The 22,139-nt window shown below is 54.4% G+C and overlaps 2 protein-coding genes across 2 annotated transcripts in view; one reads left to right on the plus strand and one right to left on the minus strand.

Moving 5' to 3' along the window:
- Positions 1–22,139, minus strand: part of Su(var)3-3 (lysine-specific histone demethylase Su(var)3-3) — a 91,786-nt gene that overhangs the window by 40,229 nt on the left and 29,418 nt on the right. The window lies entirely within an intron of this gene.
- Tollo (Toll-like receptor Tollo) lies at positions 4,716–8,432 on the plus strand. The gene has a single exon (XM_076896102.1). The coding sequence runs from the start codon at positions 4,716–4,718 to the stop codon at positions 8,430–8,432; it is 3,717 nt and encodes a 1,238-aa protein (XP_076752217.1).

A 22,139-nucleotide genomic window follows, 5' to 3' on the forward strand; every position in this document is an offset into this window, starting at 1 on the left:
ATTTTTTCCTGTCAATTCGCGTCAGAACCACCCATAAACGTCCCCAACGAACGAATACCGGTGTATCCCAGCGTGTCGCCACAACTGATTGAACTTCGCACGATGGACCGATCCTGAGGACGTTCGAGTATTCGCGAGAGTCGATGGACAGATGATTCCACTCCGCGTGCGTCGATGTTAATCTCGAATCGACGATTAACCTGACAAAACGACAGCGTCGAGTCGCACTGTCGCTAATCCTACGCGCGATTCTACGCGATCCTACGCGAATTAGGTAACCGCCCCGTCCACGCGCGTTCGTTAAGATCGTTGCTGTTAATAAATCACAGACTCTGCGATAGGTCCCGGTGAATGATCGACGCGCATCAGTCTTTATCAGAGCACGGTGAGCCGGAGGATCGGAATCCGGTAGTTTAACGGTGCGTCCGCGCATCCCCATTTGATTAATCCTCGGATGGCCGGCTAACGAGCGGCGCGTCTCGCTCGCGTCTCGAGAAAACGCGCGCGATACTCGAGCGGCGGCGTGCCGCCGGGGAACTCCAGGAAGCGTAAACAGCTCGCGTCCTGTCATCGCGTGCGAGCAGATGGGATTGATACTACGAGGTGGTCCCGCGCGTTTCCTCTCGCGTATCGCGCGGTCACGGCAACGGGGCAGCGCCAGCCCCGTCGGGTTTCCTCGTGGAGAACGCGCGGCGCGTATCGCGGGGCAATTTTCTCGCCGCGCGGCGATTGCCTCGCGTCTCTCACCCTGCTGGCTGAAGAAACCCCATAAAACCACCGGGTCTCGTCGAGCATCCCGGCGCGATAAAGGCTCGTTGAAAAGGCCCGGCGCGAGATCGTTTCGCCTCGTCGACCGTTTAACCTCTCCCGGCGAGAGGCACGATCGATCTCGGGCGTCGATTTCTTCGCCGACGGATTTCGTAACTGGAGCTCGCCCCGGCACCGGGACTGGAACGGTACGAAGTCGTGAGTCGTGACGGGGGAAATCGAAAAACGGAACGAGGAAAGAAAGAACGAAGGGGGAGAACGCGGCGCGTCTCCTGCCACGGCTCTCCCGGAGGAACCCACGAATTACACGAGCGGCCACCTTGGCCGGCTCGATAAGTGGACACCTTGTCAGGACTCGACCGGTATCCTATTTTTAAGGATGCTGTCAGGCCAGCCAGTTCGGTAACACCCTGTATACATCGGGAGGCCCGGGGTTCGGTAGTTGATTAGATTTAAAAGAATGCCCCGTCACCTGCACCGTTGAAAGGAGACTAGGCCCAGGGGCGGGCTGGCGGGGCGTTCGGTGGAGGAGGTAGGAGGAGAATTCAAGGTGGGAAAGTGAGGAGGAAGGCAAGAAGCGGCTGGAAGGGCAAGAACCAGAGAAGGGGAGAAAAAGAAAGAGAGAGAGGGCGAAAGGAGTGGGAGAGGATCGTGAGCAACGAGGGGCCCGAGCATGAGGCCCCAGCGATCACTGACCGCTTTCGCCGATCCCAGCCGCCGGCTAGCCACCTTTCAGCGGCGCAGCCATCGGGGCATCCTCCTTCTTAAGGCTCATTCACATCGCTTCGCTAATCAAACCCGACAACCGACGGAGGGGGGAAAAAAACTGGCGTGGATCGCCGGTTCCCGGAGAAATCATGGGAATCCATTCTTTTCGTGACTGAAACTGGCTCGTGGTTGCGCAACGCCCCTCTGCCTAGAGGATTCCAAACAATTATCGCTCGCCATCCGGACTGCGATTTTTGCGAATACCTTCGACAATCTAAGCGGCACGATCGCACGCCTATGACGGACGTAATTACTCGATGCGTTTTGAATTCGAAACGTGTTTCTCGGGATTCATCGCGTAGAAATTCGGGAACGGAGAAGGAATTTCGATCCTCGTTCCTTTTATTTCTTCTGTCGAGGATCGATGAGCAGTGACTCTATCGAGGGAGCAGGTAGAGAGAGGAGACACGTATAGCGGTTTACGTGGAAACGGGCTACTCGTTCGTAGAAGATCCGAGAGATTCCCATGTAAATGAGAGCCGATCGCGAGATCGCGCTTTCGCCGAGTTGGATACGTGTGATACCCGATTAATTCGCGAAACACCGGATACCCGATGACTAAAACGCGGCCCATCGAAGATACTACCGTGGCGAGTGGCGACCGCTGCGGAAAGGTGAAATATTATACCGATTTAAGCCCGCGGCCTTGGTAAAGATCTTGTAATAAGGATCAATGAAGCCGGACGATAAAATACACCCGGCCGCGAGATTCACTTCCACCGCGCGATTCATTTCCCCCGTCGCTATTAACGACAATGAGCACTATCCGTTATTTCGTTGCTGCGCCCCGTGCCAGTCGTAATTACCGATCGTTCGTCCGTCTTCGTTTCCTCCACGGAATACCGCGGCTACTTTAATGGCGCGAGACGCGCTCGTCAAGGTGGCACCTCGCGACCGTTTTCTAACGATTTCAGCGGGGAAGTAAAAAAAGGGGTGGCTGCTGGCTGACGCCGAAACGAATCGTGCCCGGTCAACGGCATTCATTTTACTAATGATACTTTTATTGGGCCGATGAAAATGATGTATCCTCCCATTTGAATTTCGATGAGTAAATCAAACGGCGGAACAACGAGGTATTCGAAGGGGGGCCCCTTGGTTCGGACCCAGGTAAAGGTAACAAATCACTTTTCAACGACGGGAGATGGAAGCTACCGAGCACTGTTTTCTGAAAGGAGCCGGACTCTCTCTCTTTCTCTCTCCCTCTCTCCGTCTCTTCCTCGCTGTAGGGAACCACTTGACGTGTCCCTAACACACGATTCCTGACACAATGCGCCCGATCGTTTTACACTGAATGGGACCGGGAATGCGCGAATCCCAAACAGACCATAAAGCTAATAATGACGCAGCGGAAAACGCGCGTGAAAGGAAAGTATTTCACTTGGTACTTTTACAAAAAGAGCGACACGCACCCTATTCAACCCGATACAACCGTCGGTGCAGCACCCTTCCTTCCCCTGTTCTCGTACCTCGTCCACCACCGCGTGGACCCCCGTTCTACCCCTCTGTTTACTCTCTCTTTCGCCGCCTGTTATCCGTCGCCGCATCCTCGATTATTGACGATTTTACGAGAGATCCCCCGTAACGAACGCCGATCCGTTGGTCCGCGAAGACGTGAACAGGCGCTCGCGCGGCCGATACGCTCGAGATTAACCCTCTCCCGCCTGTCGGCGGGGAATTTTCGATTCCGCGAAAATCCGCGCGATCCTTTACAAAAGAACAATGCGGCCCCCCTCGTGTGTAACACATCGGGTACACGACGGCTGGGCACTCGCGTAGATTATAAATCGACGCTGCCGGCGGAGGAGGGTGCGAGAATCGCCGTGGTGAGAGGGGGAGGCGAAAACAGGCGTAAGAGACGAACGGCTAGTTGCAAAATACTAGCCGGGGACTCGCGACAACTGGAATGCGAATGGGAACACGAGATTCGCACAAAGGCATTGAGCGAACATTCTTTTTCGAGGTTTCATTCTTCGTGACAGATCGTAGAAACGATGTGAGAACAGATGACGGTGAGGCAAGGTTTCACGGACGAATCGAACGGCAATACGGCAAAGCACGATAGAGAGAGAGAGAGAGAGGGAAGGAGAGACGACGGAGAGGGACGAGGATCGAGCCGCGGCAGAACTCCGGAGAGAGTGGGACGAGGAGACGAGGTACGTGCTGGATGGAGGCTGCAGATGCCGAGGAGCCACTGTAAGGGCCCGGAGAGTGTACCTGTCTTGTTTTTATAGGCTTGCCAGAACGTCGGGCCTCGGCTACGGACGACGACTACTACGACGACGGCGACGACGACGAAGAAGACGACGAAGACGACGACGAGGACGAGGACGAGGACGACGACGACGACGACGACGAAGAAGAGGACGACGACGACGACGAGAAGGTGAAGGAGAAGGAGAAGAACGACGACGAGGAAGAGAGAAGGTGTAAAGGTGGGGGAAGGAAGGACGGGCGGCAAGGGTAGGGAGGCGAGGAGAAGGTGGGCAAGGGTGGGCGGAGGGGCGAGAAGGGTAGCGGTGCCTGTTCGGGCCTTACAACTTGCCAACCAGTCCTCGGAGAACCGTGGGTCTTACCGGAGCCGTATATACGTGTATCGAACGTCCGTGACTCTCTTTTCGTTCGTCGCCTCGCGGATTTTCCTTCGCCATTCGCGAGTAGTATCGATAATCGCGTTAAGGTCGGTGAACTCTCGAAGAAGCCCGTGCGCGCGCGCGCGCGCTACGCGTTACGTTTCTCAGTGTCGAGATCGTGCACGATACAAAGGATAACGCCTCGAGGATGAAATCTCCAGGATTATAAAGCTCGACCATATCCTCCCGACTAGCCTACCTCTGAACGACGACTGGCTGAACGTTGTTCGCAGAGGAGAACGGCCATTGGAAACCTCGCGTATACCTCGCGAACGAAACGAATCTTGGCAGCAGAGTACACACACGAGCCAGCCGTACGTCCGGTATCGTGCGAGCGATCGGAGAGAAGGAGGGGGGGATAAAAGTGACATGGATGATGCGAGGTAGAGATCGGTGGGTCCGTGACTTAAATGGATCGCGGCCGGTTTCGCGACAGATAGGTCGCCGTGGGGCCACTCGCTCTCATTCTCTCTCTTTCTCTCCCCGTGGGGCGGTCCAACCTTACTCTCCGGTGGATTTGATGGAAGATTGAGAAGAACGGGCGGAATGATGCGGGGCAGTCCTGCGTTCTTCGCCATATTACTGGGCACGATATTCGGTGTCCTCGGCGCGTCTCTGAGCAAGGCGCTCCGTTACAAAGCGCCGGACGAGTGCAAGTGGGTAGCGACCGGCGACACCGAGGACGACGTGTCCCTCGTCTGCCGTCTGCGGACGATCAACAGCGAGCTGGAGAACACCAATTTCAGCGTGATACAGCCGCAGCACACGGTCCGCCTGCGGCTGGAATGCAGCGACGCGTTGTTCTACCAAAGCTCCCTGAGCGCCGGCAGCTTCAGGCCGTTGGTCGAGCTGCGCGAGCTCGTGATCGAGTACTGCAAGATCGGTAACCTGTCGGACGACGCGTTCAAAGGGTTGAAGGACCTGCGTAACCTGACCGTGAGGACGCACAACACCGACTGGTCGGCGATGGCGTTGGACGTGTCGGCCGGCGCGTTCACCGACGAGCTACGCCAATTGGAGAAACTGGATCTGGGCGAGAACAACATGTGGAGCATACCAGAGGGTGCCCTCTGCCCTCTGGTGAATCTCGAGATTTTAAACCTGACGAGGAACCGACTGCGCGAGGTGACCAGCTTCCGATTCAACGGCGTCTCGCGATGCCTCTCGAACCTGAAGGAGTTGGATCTGAGCAACAACAGCATCGAGTCGTTGCCGACCGCCGCGTTCGCCGGCTTGACCAGGCTGCACAGCCTCGATCTACGATGCAACGCCATCAGCTTCATGGCGGACAGGGCGTTCGAGAGCCTCTCGTCGTTGGCCATCTTGAGGCTCGCGGACAATCGCCTGGCGAGCCTCCCGCCCGAATTGTTCAGCGACGCGAGGAACATCCAGGAGATCCATCTGAGGAATAACACGTTGAACGTGCTACCGCCCGGTTTGTTCAGTGAACTGACTCAGTTGTTGGTGCTCGATCTCTCGCACAACGAGTTGACCGCCGAGTGGGTGAACGCGGCCACGTTCAGCGGTTTGGTACGTTTAGTGGTGCTCGATCTCTCGAACAATCGTATCGCCCGGCTCGATCCGACGGTCTTCCGCGATCTCTACAGCCTGCAGATCCTACGGCTGCAAGAGAACCTGATCGAGACGCTCGCGGAGAACACGTTCGCCGCTCTCTACAATCTTCACACGTTGCTGCTCAGCGACAACCTGTTGACCGTTATCGACGCGACCACGCTCAGCGGTCTCTACGTGCTGAATCTGCTCTCGTTGGACAACAACCGGCTGCACACGATACATCCCAGCTCGCTGCGGAACGCCTCGTCCTTGCAGGAGTTCCACCTGAACCGCAACCAGCTGAAATCGGTTCCGGACGCGTTGAAAGCCACACCCCTTCTGCGGACCCTCGACCTCGGCGAGAATCTCATTTCGGAGATACCGACCGGCACGTTCGACCACGTGGCGCAACTATACGGGCTTCGATTAACCGAAAATCATATCGGGAATCTCACCAAGGGCGTATTCGATCGTATCAAGGAGCTCAAGATATTAAATCTCGCGATGAACCGCATACAGTACATCGAACCGGGCACCTTCGACGAGAACCTCAATCTCCAGGCGATCCGTCTTGACGGCAACCAACTGACGGACATCGCTGGCCTCTTCACCAACCTGCCTAACCTCGTCTGGTTGAACGTCAGCGACAACAAACTCCAATGGTTCGACTACGCGATGATCCCCACCGGTCTCCAATGGCTCGACATCCACTCGAACGAGATACGCGAGCTGGCCAACTACCTCGAGATCGAGAGCCAGCTGCAGTTGAGCACCTTCGACGCCAGCGAGAACAAGCTGACGGAGATCACGGGGAACGCGATACCGATGAGCGTCGAGAGGCTCTACCTGAACGACAACCAGATCTCCAAGGTGCAGAGCTACGCGTTCTTCAAGAAACCGAACCTGACCACGGTCGAGCTCAAGGGGAACCAGATACGAAACCTGGAACCGTACGCGTTGCGTATTACCGCCGTGCCGGCGGACAAACCACTGCCAGAGTTCTACATCGGGGACAATCAGTACCTCTGCGACTGCACCATGGAATGGTTGCAACGTGTCAACAGACAGAATCAAAGCAGAGTGCAGCCGCGCGTCATGGACTTGGAAAGCATCTACTGCAAGCTGCTCTACGACAGGGAGCACGCGTTCGTCCCGCTGGTCGAGGCCTCTCACTCGCAGTTCCTCTGCAAGTACGACACCCACTGCTTCGCCCTCTGCCACTGTTGCGACTTCGACGCCTGCGACTGCGAGATGACGTGCCCGTTGAACTGCACGTGTTACCACGATCAATCGTGGTCCGCGAACGTGGTCGACTGCTCGAACGGCGGCCACGTGAACAAGCTACCCGAGCAGATACCCATGGACGCGACCCGGCTCTATTTGGACGGGAACGACCTCCGCGTGGTGTCCAGTCACGCTTTCATCGGTCGGAAGAAGCTGAAAATATTGTTCCTGAACTCGTCGAACATCGATATCGTGCAGAACCGATCGTTCAACGGGCTGCGAGACTTGGAGGACCTCCACCTGCAGGACAACAAGATACGAGAGCTACGGGGGCACGAGTTCGAGGGCCTGGACGCGTTGAAGCTGCTCTACCTACATCGGAATCGGATCGTCTCGATCGGCAACGACACGTTCTCGTCGCTGCGCTCGTTGCGCGTGCTTCGACTCGAGCACAATCGTCTGACGACGTTGGCCGTGTGGACGTTACCCGGCTCGATCGAGATCAGTTTGTCCGGGAACCCGTGGTCCTGCGAGTGCGATTACCTGCAAAGTTACCGGGAGTGGATTCGCGAGCCGAACGTTCGCGTGACCGACGCGTCCTCGTTGCGATGCGTGTACAACGTGACGGAGTTCGACGCGTTCGGCGACGAGGTGTTCGGTGACAACGAGTTCGGGTTCTCGATGACGAGCAACGACCGCGAGAGGAGCAACGACAGCGTGTGCACCGGTGCGGCCACCATCGACAACGACGTGCATCGCAACTACACCAAGACTATCATCGAGAAACAAGTGTTGCAGGACTATCTCCCGTTGTTGGTCACAACCCTGGTCGGCTCTCTGCTGGTGGTACTCCTGTGCATGCTGGGTTTCGTGTTCCGTCAAGAGCTACGCGTATGGTTCCACTCGCGTTTCGGCGTGCGAATATTCTACAGGAACCACGAGGTGGACAGGGACGATCGGGACAAACTGTTCGACGCGTTCGTCAGCTACAGCTCGAAGGACGAGGCGTTCGTCGCCGAGGAGCTGGCGCCTGTCCTCGAGATGGGCAACCCCTCGTACAAACTGTGCCTGCACTATCGGGACTTCCCTGTCGGTAGCTTCATAGCGGACACCATAGTGCAGGCGGTCGAATCCTCGCGGAGGACCATAATGGTGCTGTCGGAGAACTTCATCAAGTCCGAGTGGTGCCGTTTCGACTTCAAGTCGGCTCACCATCAGGTGTTGCGCGACCGTAGACGGCGACTGATCCTGGTGCTGGTGGGAGACGTTCACCAGCGGGACCTCGACCCGGACATCAGGCTCTATCTGAAGACGAACACGTACTTGCAATGGGGCGACAAGCTGTTCTGGGAGAAGCTGCGGTTCGCGTTACCGGACGTGCCCAACAACCAGAGGACTACGCAGAGGACGAGGCAGCCGCCGCCTGTCCGACGGCAGCACAACAACAGGACGTCCAACGGATCGCGTACCGTCTCCGTTCACATATGAACCATTTATTTTATATATATATATATATTGTATATCTCTCACTCTCTCTCTCTTTCTCTCTCTCTTTGCGTATGTGTACGTGTCGAAGGTGTGTGTGCACGCGGGGTGTCGTCTCGATAGGATACGACGACGCATAGGCGCGCTCGTGTGCGCCTCTCTTCCGGTGGACTGTGGGAGTAGTGGGCGTCGCCGCGAATTCGAACGGGACGCGACGCGAGAAAGAGAGAGATCGTCGAGCGGGTTCGTGACTTCGGCACAGTGCGTTCCCCCTTAGGTGCAATACGACGACGTAGGATGTACGCGTGATAAGAGTGTAAATACCCGACGGATGTATATCGTGGATTCGTGTAAATGTTCAAAAAGAGTTTGTGCGCGCGCGCGATCTATCCGGGAAGAGGAAGAAGGGACCAAGTGTACGTGTTCGTTGTTGTTGTTGCTGATGCTGTTCTTGTAAATAGAGAGAAAACACGATAGAGATAATATTTAAGGTGCTTCCCTCCGTAGTGATCGTGAGGATTATACGAGACTTAGCGTCCACCGGTGTTCTGTACATTGCAGCGAGTCAGTGAGTTTGCTAGATAGCTTAAAGGAGAGAAGAAAGAAAGAAAAATGAAGGGAAATTACGAAAAGTCGTTGTAAATACGTTCCCGTACCCGTTTCTCTGCGTCCAGAACCGCGACGCGCTTCGTCTTCTTTTTCTCACCCGCGATCGATCAAGCTCGCACGGTTAGTTTAGGGTTAACAGTGCGTGAACGATCTCGTCGGACGGGAAAGAGATATTCTCGCGCGGCGTTTAATCGCGACTGCACCGCGGCTAGATGAGCTCGCGGTCTGCCATGTGAATTTTAACCGTTTTAGCTACGCTCAACGCCGCGAACTGCATGGACGCGAGGAGAGCGAGAAAATCGACGGAAAAACGAGGGCGAAAAGAAATTGGCCGGTGGCTCGCGGAGAGCATTCGCGGAACCGAACGGCCGTGAAAATAGCGACGGGCGACTAGCAGTCCGCGAGGCGTTTCACGCTTGTAAATTACCGACCGTGAACCGTACGAAAACGATCTCGAGCCGATCGAGGGAACGCGACCGCGAGAATTCCTCGAGCGTACCGGCGGCCGTTCGTAAAACCGGCGACGGACCGATCGAGCCTCGTCGTTCCGCGTCGTTCGAGTTCCGTTCCCGATCCACGGCCCCCATTCACCGTGAAGCGATTCGCCGAGCTGACACAAGTGATACCGCGCTTCCAATCGTACCGCTAATCCAGTGTATATTTAAATTGTACTTAGACCGGCGAACTTTATCCTGTAGCTACGCGAAAGCTTGCGTCCCTCTACTTTCTCGTTCTGTATTTTCTTTTTTTTTTTTTTTTTTTCTAAATTCCTTCTCCTTTGTAAAGTATTAACGCGTGCGATCCCTACACGTCTCTTATTTATTTCGTCCTCGGAAACGTCGGGGACAGAGGGTTCGCGTGGCTGATCACGCGGAAATCGGCGCGCCACGCGAGGCCTCTGCTTCGATTCGACGGATCTGCTTCTTCTCTTTTTCTTCACCAACTTTTTTTCTACCCGTTCCCTTCGTTTCGTCGATCAGCTCCGAGAGCGATCGATTGTTAATTTCGGATTCGAGATGCGCGCGTCGAGAATGGAAAGTGAACCGCAGTCCCGAATAGAATTGAGACACGATGTACAAATGTGAGAAACAACCCCTGTTCTGTAGATTTCCTCGCAAGCGACTCCACTTTGTGTCTCAATTTCGCTCTTCGAAACTACTTTATGCGAACTACTTTTTCTACTTCTCTCTCTCTCTCTCTCCCTCTCTCTCTCTCTTTCTCTCTCGACAACGTGAAAGATATTATTAGAATAAAAACCTGTGACTGAACAATAAAATGCTCTATTTTTATGTTTTTAACACCTTCTACTTTGTTGTTCTTGCCGTCCCAATCCCTGATCGAGAACTTTCATCGGATTTATTTGCTCTCGCCGCGGAGGAACGGAGACTCTTTGGCGGTTCTGTTGAAAATGGCCAAACTTCCGGCCTGGACGGCGTTTAGACGGCGAAAGAGAGGGAATTTTCTCTACGAGAGAGAATACCTTATGCTAATCGAGTCACGTCTGTTTACATTGTCATCACGTTTCGTTACCGTTACATCAACGGAATAAGTAATGCCCGCCTCATTGTAATAGAAATCAGATTGGAAAAAGACCGTTGCTCCGTTCCAGCGCCTTTGATCGTCCTCGTTGCAAAAGCGAACAGGAACTGAATATGGAAGGCGGAATCGGTGCGCTTCAATGGCATAATTGATTCCTCTCAGCAATTGCTACGTTTGCGCTAGCCGAGCGACAGCAGACAATGGACGCTTTCGCGTTAAATATTTTAACGTCGACGCACGGAGACTGGAAAAAGCGTCCGTGCGTTCCAGATAAACAGCTGCTATAATAATCGGTTACTTTTTTCCACGGTACCAATTTATCGTAATTACGGGAAACCATCGTCAACGAATAGAGAAAACATAAATTAACAAACCGCGTAGACATCGAGATAAAAGCCGTAAATTGTAAACACCGCAAGCCCCGCTACCAGTCGAAAGATCACGGGGAACAGTCCTGAAAGGATCGACCAGGAGACGATCGATGGAACGGTCGAAATGTCAGCGGCCAGGATGCGATACCAGCTCGCGCGGAATGCAATTCGCGTGGATATGCAAACCGCGCGAAGGAGTAGCGGCTGCAGTTACGATCGCGAGTAATCGGCGTGTAATCGAGGCGCGCGAATCGGGCGGCGATCCCATCGATGCTCGACAGACGTGACCCGCGAACCCACCCGCGGTATTATGAGCAACGCGAATATGTGTCACGCCATGCAATCGGCGATTACGCGAATTATGGGAATGCGCTGCGCGCGTTCTGCGGTTCCGTTTCGCGTTCATCGCAATTCACATTACGCGCTAATAACGATCGACTCGACGCTGTGCTAGAACTAATACCAATATACGCGCAAGTGGTAGCGCAACAACCGAGTAACAGTTTCGTCTTTCTGGTAAAAGGATCCCGCTGTACGGTGAACTGCGAGGCATCCACACGCGCAACGCGAGACAGCTATTAAAATATGAATTGCAAATCCGGAATATAAACTCGGCCGAGAATGATCGAGCGTATATGCACCGTCTGATCGTTAGAATGTGTTCTCTCGATTCAATTACCAATCTTATCGGGCTATTATTAAGCATTTATAGTCGTCTAGATGGGAAACGGCTCTCGCGGTCATATATCCTTCTCTCTGCCAAGGTCCGGGGCCGCTTGCATACACCATGCACGCGCGCGTATCGTTCGACGACAAGCAAATCCTCTCCGCCGCCGTCGTCCCTCGCCGCTGTCTACCAATCCTGTTCTGCCACTTTTGTAATTAACAAGCCCTTAACAACATATCACGGGGCAGCGTAGCAACGTTGGCTGCAGCTTCCACGCTGAAAGCTTCGCCACGACCCGGCCGCGTCTACGCTGTAATTTCACGGGGCGTGGAAAAAGTGCCGCGATATCGCGGTAACCTGTTGCGACTACCGTGCGCGAGAGCGAATCCGGAGAATTATGCGAGCGTATCCGGACCGCTTGCACCCATTTCGTTTAGTAGACAGCCGGGCAGCTCACGATCGTGTACAACTGATCGATCTCTGGCTCGGCGAACGAGGGAAGAAGGGGAGGGAAAAAGAAAAAGAAAAAAAGAAGGAACGAACGGTCGCGAGCAGGAGAAACACGATTAAGAACATGCACGGCGGAAGGAAAAGGGCGGAGCAGAGGCGAAAGGGGTGCGATTGACATTTCGCTGCATACTCGAGCACCGGCGAACGCAGCCAGGAGGGGAGGGAAAAGGTGACCAGCGGTTTTTAGACCAAGTCCCGCCGCTGTGTACACCGGTTGCCGTGGCCGCTGTTCGCAGGCCGAATGCCACGACGGGAATCGCGGCTGGGACGCGTCCCGTTCGGATGCATGCTATTCGATTGGTTACATTCGCGAGAGGATACCCATTTCGAATATTAGATTCAAAGAGAGAGAGAGAGAGAGAGAGAGAGCGTAAATCCGCGAATCGAGGCCGAGGAAAGATCTCTCGTCGGTGGTAGCGCGCTCGGTCATTCAATCCGTCGATTCATTCGCGGTACCGCTTTGACATGGGAGAAAAAACAGTCGCCAGAATGCTATTTGCAATATTGAACTGGTCCACAGTGGGGACCATCGGAAAAATTGAGAAACTTTGAAAGTCTGCCAGAAACGACGGTCGTATGGGTCAGGCGAACGGTGCGCGTACGTTTTCGGGGATACCCAGAGCGAGGGTACCGATTAGGCGACAGGAAGACGAAGGCGAGAGACGCGAGAGAAAGGGAAAACCGAGAGAGGGTAGGCAGCGGTCGTAAAGCCTGCGCCTCGCAGGTTCGCCCTCGGTGAGAAAAGAAAGAAAAGAAAAAAAAAACTAACGAACACGGTACGCGGACGAGAGGAGGAGAGAGCGAGCGCGTAAGGATATCCGCGGTTCGAGCGTTGGCGAGCCCCGTGGATAAACCATAATGGCGGGGCATAAAGTTAAAAGATCGTGGCGTAGAAAACAATGAATTAGGGACGATAAAATAGCGAGGATGTAGAAGGGATCGGCGAAGAAAGAAGAGGGGTCGTGGGGCGGGGAATAGGGATGGGGGATGGAAAAGGTAGCCGCTTATTCCTCGAATATTTCTTTCGTCGAGCAGAGCCAGCTCGTTCGTTTAGCAGCTCGCTAACTCGCTCGCTAGCCGCGAGTTAAGCAGCCGGGGGAATGCAGCCGCTCGCATGCCTGCCAACCTTCGCTCCCTCCCCCGTTCGCGGGGCTTAGAGTGGCCCGATGCTTTATGCAGTATAACGGAATTTCTGTTTGCACTATCTTGGCCGGCAACGGCACACGCGAGAGAGCGAACGAGAAAGAGAGAGAGAGAGAGAGAGAGAGAGAGAGAGGGAAAAAGAGGAGACGAGCTTCGCGCTTCTCTACGGTTCGTGGCCGAGGCCATGTTAGGAAGAGGAGGCCGATTGTGATTCGTGGCTCAGATTAAGACCAATGAGAGGAAGGCATCGTTAGTCGAAATCGCTCCCCCGGTGCATCGATGCATCCGCGAGATAGCCGCTCGCCCCTTTTCACCATGGCGAACACGAGGATTCGTGCGGTCTTTTGTAAAACGGAGCGCCCGATTAGAGAGACCCAGGAGACACGTTTTAAGCGAGGCGATGGCCGCACATATGGGCCGGTTCAACGCAACCCCCACACGCAACCTTCCGCCCTTGCTCCGTTTCCGTCGTGTACGGTTCGTTCGCACGAGAATTCCCGCTGGATATTCAGGAAAAGAGGGCACCGCCTTCCGATTCGTCTCGCTACGACCGTCTCATCGCGAAGGGATCGCGTCGCCCTCAATTACAAGCGACATCGGCACGTGAACTTTATATTCGCGTGTACGATTGCGTGTACGCGACTGTTGCCGCGTAGTTTAGTTATCGCGATTGAGAATTTAGTGTCCGGCTCGCATTGTCTCGCGGAGCGAATGCATATTTCACACGTGCGCTATCCGCCGCGCTGCCGCGGCGTGTACAAGCCGCGGCCGCTGATTATGCGAGCCCGGGGTATACGCTCGGTTATACCACCGCGGTATCCCCACCCCCCCTGCCTTTCTGCATACACATCGTGCCCGCGATGCCGCAACGGGTAACATCATAATAACTCGCGGAAATCATTTTCAGCCTTTGTAAGGGAGTTCGAGTCGCGGCTGAAACGGGGGACGTTAATCCGGGCTACGTCGCAACGATCGTCCGCGTAGTATTAATTACGCCCCCCCTCGGAACGTTACACGGGTGCCCAGGACGCCGAGAAGGGCGCTGAGAAACAGCCGCGGCTACAGAAACCAGATGTAACCACGGGATCTTTTTCCACGGCGCAACGAGGGGACCAGTGTTTGAACAGTATTAAAACCGTGACCGGGAAAGGTAGAAAGTCGCGCGCGAACTTCAGGGAGAACAAAGAAGGTTGTTCCGAGAAAACGGACCGCTGCGAGCGATTTCGTTCGAGAAGACCGACCAGCTACTCGTCCTCCCTTCTTGCTCGAGCGGATGGATCAACGGGAACAAGCCGAGGGCGAAGACGCCCGGTTTCGCCCCGCTCCGATTGTCCGCTCGATCGAGCAACAAGTTGAAGCAACGAAATCCGGTGTCGTAAATAAAATTTCTCCAGCTGTTCCATTTACCTTCGACTTTCGATTTCGTCGAGCTCGTCCAACTCGATCTCGCGCGGCTAGAGGATCGCTCGATCGAAGCCAGTACGAGAAACAGGATCCTGCGATCGCACGAACCGAGCCGGCTCGCGAGGTACCTACGTGATACATTGTACCAGGACGGGGACTAAATCGACTTTTAACGAACCGAGATAAATGTTCGATAATTCGATTTATTAAGGGAGCATCGTCCCGGCGTGTCGGGCAAACATTATTATACACGGACCGGGAGGAGGTGGATCCGGCCTGTCGCCGTACGACTGACACGACCGGAAGGGAACGTATCTCGCGGTGATGCGCCCCCGTCCCTCGATCGATTACAAAGCAGTTTCGCGGGACATCGAATCGGATGCAGACCGGCGCGAAGTTCGAGAGGTCGAAAGTACAAGTTGCACGGGGGACGGGGGATGGAGGACGGATAGGTAGAACCGGTGACTTTAATCAACTCTTTGCGAGCAGCAAGTTCTCCTGGTGAACGAGTCGCGGGGCGTGTCGACTCGACGATCCTTCTATCTCCTTCATTTTCCACCCCATTCGACTATCCTCGTCTCGGGGTCTGAGGGCTGCGAGTGCTGGCGCATCGGAGACTTCGTTCGGATAACAATAATAGCACGGGACCCCGTTGACACGCCTCGTCTCTGCTTAAAGCTGGCCAACGGGGTTGAACGCTTTTCATTCTTCTTCTTTCATTCTCATTTTTCTTCTGTTTTTGTTTTTCTTTTTTTTTTTTTCTTTTACACCGGATCCCATTGCGATCGTTAAGCACGCTTATCAACGTACTGGGTCGGTAATGAGCCTCGTACCATCGGGCGCATCCGCATTTTAAATTAATCAGACGAAATTACGGGGCGCCGTTTCTTCGCGAAACTTTATTATTGTTGCGTCGATTACTTATGCGTAATTAGCCGGCAACGGGAGCGAGCTTTTATTGCTACCGCTTCCTCATTGCCGGCGAATTAGCCTCCGTCGGAATGAGGCCCCGATCTTGATACTCTGAGAATGGAATTCAACCCTCCGCACGGTTCGCGTTACGGCGAACTTTACGTATACCTACGCGCGTATTTCACGAGTTTTATACATTGATCGCTTATCACCGTACTGTTGCCGTTGCATCGTAGCGTGCCACGATCTGACACCGCTAGAGATACTCGAAAACGATCATCGACTACGATATAATTCGATAATCCCTGATCGATTATAATCTCTGAGTAGTAGACCACATTTTGTACATCGAAATATTAACATTCTGGTACACGCGACGCGATTGGGAGGAGAATTGGGAATGGAAAGTAAAATATAACGCCTGGAGGCCCCAACGAGGCATTCGTTCCCGAAATCGAATTAATTACTTCAATTAGAATAAATCAGCCATCCTAATGAAATAAGCGATACTTCACGTTCCCTGATAGGGCTGTTTAGAACGTCCAGCCTCGTAAAAAGCCATAAAACAGCCCGCTTTTTTTCGGTCCACGAAGGAGTGGTCCCGAATTTATGATCGGCAATATATCTGTCCGAAAGTTCCATAAATCGGCCCGCCCTGGAAACCGAGAAACTAAATTGACCCACAAAGGGTTAAAACGTGTTCCACGGACGGGAAAGCGTCCCTCACCCGAATGGGCCATCCGACGCGCTCAAAGACAAAGGGGTGCCCCTCGAGTGGCCAGCGCCATCGCGCGAAGAAATAGTGGGCGATACGAAGGGTCGGAGACAGTGGGACACGAAAACGCGTAGACACGCGAGTCGAGGCGCGATATTGGAACCATCTGCTGGCGAAGAAAATGCGTGCAGCTGTGAATAATCGAGGGACCAGAAATGGAACTTCACGCGTCGCCGTTTCTGCTGACCGACCGGACCGTTATGGAAAACTTCGCTATCGTTTGTCACCGAAATTTATAGACAACACTTAAGCTCTTTCTTCCGCGTAAGTAGAACACCAGTAAAACCAGTCGAAAACGATAGATTTTATCGAACGAATACTGTTACAATTATTAGAAACGCAGACAACTTTCTCGACCGACTTTACTCCGACTCCCTCGAAGGAAGGCAGCGCAAAAATGACCACTCATTACCGCTACTTATGCTTGGTATATTCTAGGCCGTCAGCGGCGTATCTCGTTGCCACGAAGAATTTTCAATTAGCAATTAAGCGTTCGGGTCTCGAACTATCGCCGCCGCATTCCCGACGATCCGACCGAAAACGGCCGGGGATCCGGTGGGCATCCGTTTTCGAACCGATGCTTTATCTATTAACCTATCGTTCCTCCGATCTTTCTTTCCCCTTGTCGCTGGGCCGCTTGTCCCAGCCCCCGCTGCCCCCTCGTTCGCCACCCCGTTTACGCCATATATGTCATCGAGCTAGGACGTCGAATGCCGATCGAGCCGATCGAGCGGAGCCCGGTAGCATCCGCTGGCAAGCGGTTCGACAGAGGAACACTCTGGTTCACTTTGTAGGTATACAGGTATTCGTCCGGTTGCATGCTCGCATGCCACGGTTCCTCCGGGCACCGAGGAGGGTTGGGTGGGGACGGTTAGCGCCCGTCCACCTTCCGTCCGACGGGCTATGACAAGAAACTTCGTGGCCTCTTTCTCTCTTTCTCTCTCTCTCTCTCTCTCTCTCTCTCTCCGTTCTCTCTTCTCTGCCCTCGAGTTTTCGTCCCGCTCAGGAACGTTGTCCTCCCGAGGGCTCGCGGTGGCCGCGGAAACCCGGCTGGCGGAGAATCGGCTCGGGCCTGCTCGGGCTCGAGAGTCGAGTCGGGTCGAATCGAGGCTGGCGCCCTTTAAGGCCGGTTTACAAGCCGCGTAACCCGCGTCGCGGTAATTAAACGAGCCCACCTATCCACCTATGGCTACGAGCGTCCACGCGACCGCCATCTTTTCCACGATCGCGACGGTTTCTTCTGGTCAATCAACGCTCGATCCCCACAGCTGCTCTCAGCGAGGCACGATTAAATTCGACGAAACAACGGGGCAGGGGGTAATCTCGTTTCGATACCACTGTTATTTTTCATGTTACCAGCGAGGGCGATGCGTTCGAGATTGGAATCGAGGTGAATTGCCGCAACACTGGAGAACGCCAGAAATCGAACAACCGTGGCACGCAACAAAGAATCGCGTACACCGTCGCTGGTGTGAATAATACAGAAGTGGAGGAGCGGTGCGGATTTCAAAGGCGCGCAGGAACTTCTTAATAACACGAAGAAACGAATCAATCCGGCCCAGCGACGATACGTGCATAATGCAATTCCCTGACTTGCATTTCTTTCGCCGGGTAAAGGCAACGCGGAGTACACTCGCGGGTAGCTCGAATCGAGCCTCGATATCCACCGATGTAAAGGAATAATTCAACGCGGCCCTGTATACATCTGCCCTGCCTACTCCCCCCCGTCGGTTGAACTTTTCTTTCCCCAACAGGCTGTCTCCGGGCTAATACCATTCGCCGGGCAATATCGAGAAAAAGTATTCCAACCGGAGCACGCTCCCGCGAGCAGCTCGCCCCGCAGCCTGGCCGACAAGGACACAGCTTCCCGAGCGAGGCGAGCCAGCCGAGGAAAAACCCCCATCTCACCGAGAGTTCTCTTCGCGGAAGAAGCCCGCCGTGCTGAAGAAGACGATCCAAAGAAACGGAAGGGGGGAGAGAGAGGAAGGGACGCGATGCTGGTGGCTGTAAAAGAAATCGAAACGCGAGATCGCCCCGAGCGTGGAGCGAGGGGACCCGCCTCGTATCGAGAGAGATCCGGCGCGTGCATTTTGCTCCTCGAGTTCCTTGAATACGCGAAAAGATCGCGAGGAAACGGTCCTCGCTGCGAGACAGAGCTGAATCGAAAGGTGGACTACGCGAAGGGTAAGATGTAACGCGTATCGCGGTGTCTCGAGACAGAGGTGTTGCGTGCGATTTAACAAGCTAACGATGCACGGTGCGAGCACGATTTTCTTTACTATCGACTACGATCTACTCGCTTCCGAGCCTCGCGTACGTTCAGATCGTCTCGTCTCCCTTTGTGACCGCGCTTCGCACCCTTTCTACCGTTCTTTACGTAACCCTCGCTCCGCTTTACGTTAGCCGTGGCATTTTCAGAGACGAGAGGAAAAAGTCACGCTCCAGTCGCATACCATCGCGCTCCTGCCGCGTTACGGAACGCCGGGCTTGTCGGCGCGGGTACGCTAGATTAACTTCGAACCCGCTAATAAGACGCGTTCACCTCCCAATAAGACCTCTACCCTCTTTCTCAGGCGTCGTTCGAGTTTCTCGCGAGCAAACTCGATCGTTCGATTATCGGATATTGGGACCGTGATAATCCCGCGGGACGCTGACAGCGCTTCGTCGATGACGTTATCAGCGGCTCGTTGCCGTGGCTGTTCGATCTCGATTAATTACCTCCGGAGTCGATGTAACCTTAGTTCACGGCCGTACGCGGTTGCTCGTAAATCGTGCTTCAACAACGGTTACGATGCGTGTTTCGTCGTCTCGTCGGCGCACAAGCCCCGGGAAAACTGCTTCCGCTGGTTGTTGCCATTTTTATACCACGCGGAGGTACGCCAACACCACCCGTACACGTGTACGTAATTGCGATTCTATCCTCGCCGCGGAGCTAGAGACGAATAGACCTTGCCGGGGAACTCTGAATTATTTACCAACCCGATCCTGGGATTCTTTATACGGGCAGCTGGCCCGACCGAGCGTAATGAGAAGAAACGAAAAACGGGACGACGACGGCGACAGATAAGGGAATAGCAAACGGGAGTCCGAGTGTCGCGTAACATTTCACGGTTAAGAACACGCGCGTACCCGGGGTACGCTCCTCCTCCCTCTACGGTAACGAAGGCCAAAAACCCAACCTCCGACGCGCCTCTTCTCCTCCAGAAAAGCCTCACGCGATACGTATCTCGTTTATGAGTAATCGCGGAGTGGCGAGTGGTCGGATTATGAATGAGTTTCCGTTCACCAGCCCGTGTAACTATACATCAGCGCGTTAATTACGCAAACGAAATGTGCATTATGCGAGTGTCAACGATTCACGCGGCGTTGGTACCGCGGCTGGTATCGAGCTGTCCTTCCTCGAACCCGAGGATCAAGGTTCCTTCCTCGCGACTCTCGCGTTACGTGCGCATCTGCGCGGCCAGTGATTCGCAATTTTTAATCCCCGCGCTCCCCCTAATCCTCGCAATGGGATATCTGGCGAGCGCTACCACGCGAGAACCACTCAAAAGGAAGTCGTTCGACGAGCCAGCCCAAGGAGGCGTGAGAACGCGATTTTCGAGAGGGGGGCCCCCGTCGACCAGTGGTATCGAATAGAAAACGACGATGGAACCGCCTAAATCAATCGGAGCCGTTATCCGGGAATACACTTAGCGCGCGAATAAAAACGCGCGCGCGGTAATTCAAGGCGATAGCGAGGCACGGTGCACGCGCAATGGCCGACCACGGAGAACGGCACGGGTCTCTAACAACGCGACGTGCAAACAAATCCAGCAACCTGTCTTCCTGGATTGCGCCGAGATAACGTGGCAGCTTGATGCGAAAGTCCAGCCGACCAGCTGCTTCCACCCGTTTCTGTTGCTCGCGCCGTGTTACTATTTCGAGGAAGCAATGCTAAATCCGCGTCGGTTTAATCGATCTGCGATCCACGTCTGGATCGTAACTCTGGAATCCGACTTTATGGTTGGAAATAGGCTGTTGATCGGTTCGTTGCCTGGCTGGAGATTTTAATCTCTCACCGGTGGCTAGGATTTTTCTAACGAGAACGCGAAGCTTCTGCAAGGTGCCAGGATTGGCTCCGTCCGTTTGTCGACTCGTTAAAAATCAGAGGCGAGGCGAAATGATCGACGAAAAGTGAGCACCACTGCGCGCGAACTCGCGGAGAATATGGGCGCCCGATGGTGGGAATACACGTGCACACCAATGCTGCACGAAAATTCATATCCAGCGTGGCAGGCGAGCACCGTATAAAGGCGAGCCACGACCGTCGAAATATATTTGCGCATACATTTTTTCCTTCGCGGTTATACAATCCGGGAGGAGAGAGAAAAAGGACAGACAGACGCGCGCACATGGTAACCGTCACTCCCCTCGAGGCCCCGGCGCTTCCTCGCATCGCGCACCACCTTTTTCGCCAACGGAGAGAGAAAAAAGGGGATCGTCGAGGGTTTTTGAAATAAACGTACGAGCTTTCAAATACATTATCGAGTGAATTCTTGTTTATGGCATTCCAAAAGGTGGGACGCCACGCGGATATCATTTAACCCTGGCCGCGCGATTGCTCGCGCGGTCGCGCGCTCGCGTCGCGCGCGGCCACCGAAGAAATTTGTCCCTTCTCGGCGGTTACCACGCGTCGTGAATAATAAGCGCGGTATTATCGCGAGCGACAAATAAACATTCGCAGACGCGACTTCGATATTTCATGGCCGTGGCGCGGTAAGAACGAGGAGGGTCGGAGAGTATCCCTGGATCGTGCTGGGATACGCGCGGTTTAAGCCGCCGCGGTCGATCGAACGGCTCGTGACTAGATCCGCATCTTTAGAGGTCTTAATACGCGCGAGTGGCCGCCCCGTTTTCGCCTCCGCGCGCCACAATGCCGCCTGTCCACCGTTGGTCCCGTTATATTTTACGGGAAACGATCTCGTTCGAGACACCGCTCGGAGAGAACTGGCTAGAGGAGTCGCTGCTCATGGGAAAGCGGCGTCGGTGCCGCTTCCGTTTCGAGGAATCTAGCTAGCGAGAAATTTCTCCAAACTGTCGGAGTCGAGTCCGTAGCCAGGCTCGAGCGATCACCCTTAATCGCCTCGACGATAATTAATACATCTGGCCCACGCGGTTTACCCGTCTATTTATATTCGAGCAGGCATTAACGTCGCGGTGATGGACGGATGCGCGAGCCGCCATTGACTATTGGCATCGTAATTGTGAGTTACTGTTAATCCTTTAACCTTTTCCCGACTTTCCAACGCGCGACGGATAACCTGTCGTCGGTTCGATACTTGTGAGCGATGACGCTCGCCCGTGGATGCCTTGGCCAGGCATTCTGAACCTTAGAATGGTCGTATCAGGTGCACTTGCACTTACGTCGCGATTCTTGCGTATCGTAATACGTCTTTATCGCAGAATATCGTTGCAGCGTCCTTCGAAGAACTCTTGCGGGCATCCGGAGACGAGAAGTGATTCTAGATCGAAATTTCAAGAGCAGAGACAGAGTTTCTGTGCGAATTCTACGTCGGTTTCCAAGAACTAGACAAGATAGAGGCTCGCGCGAGGTCGCAGGTGAAGGACGCACGGATCCAGACGTGCGATGTTCCTCGCGTTCCCTTTCACCTACTACGAACACGCACACGCCGCTCTTCTGCATTTCTTTCGACGGAAGGTCCGCTTTCTCAAAGACGGATAGACGGCCGGTTTCAACGTCCGCTCCGAAGCGGAGCTCGAGCGCGAATTGTACCGTAATC

This window comes from Xylocopa sonorina, chromosome 6 (genome assembly GCF_050948175.1).
Source record: "Xylocopa sonorina isolate GNS202 chromosome 6, iyXylSono1_principal, whole genome shotgun sequence".
In the NCBI taxonomy this organism is placed as follows: domain Eukaryota; kingdom Metazoa; phylum Arthropoda; class Insecta; order Hymenoptera; family Apidae; genus Xylocopa; species Xylocopa sonorina.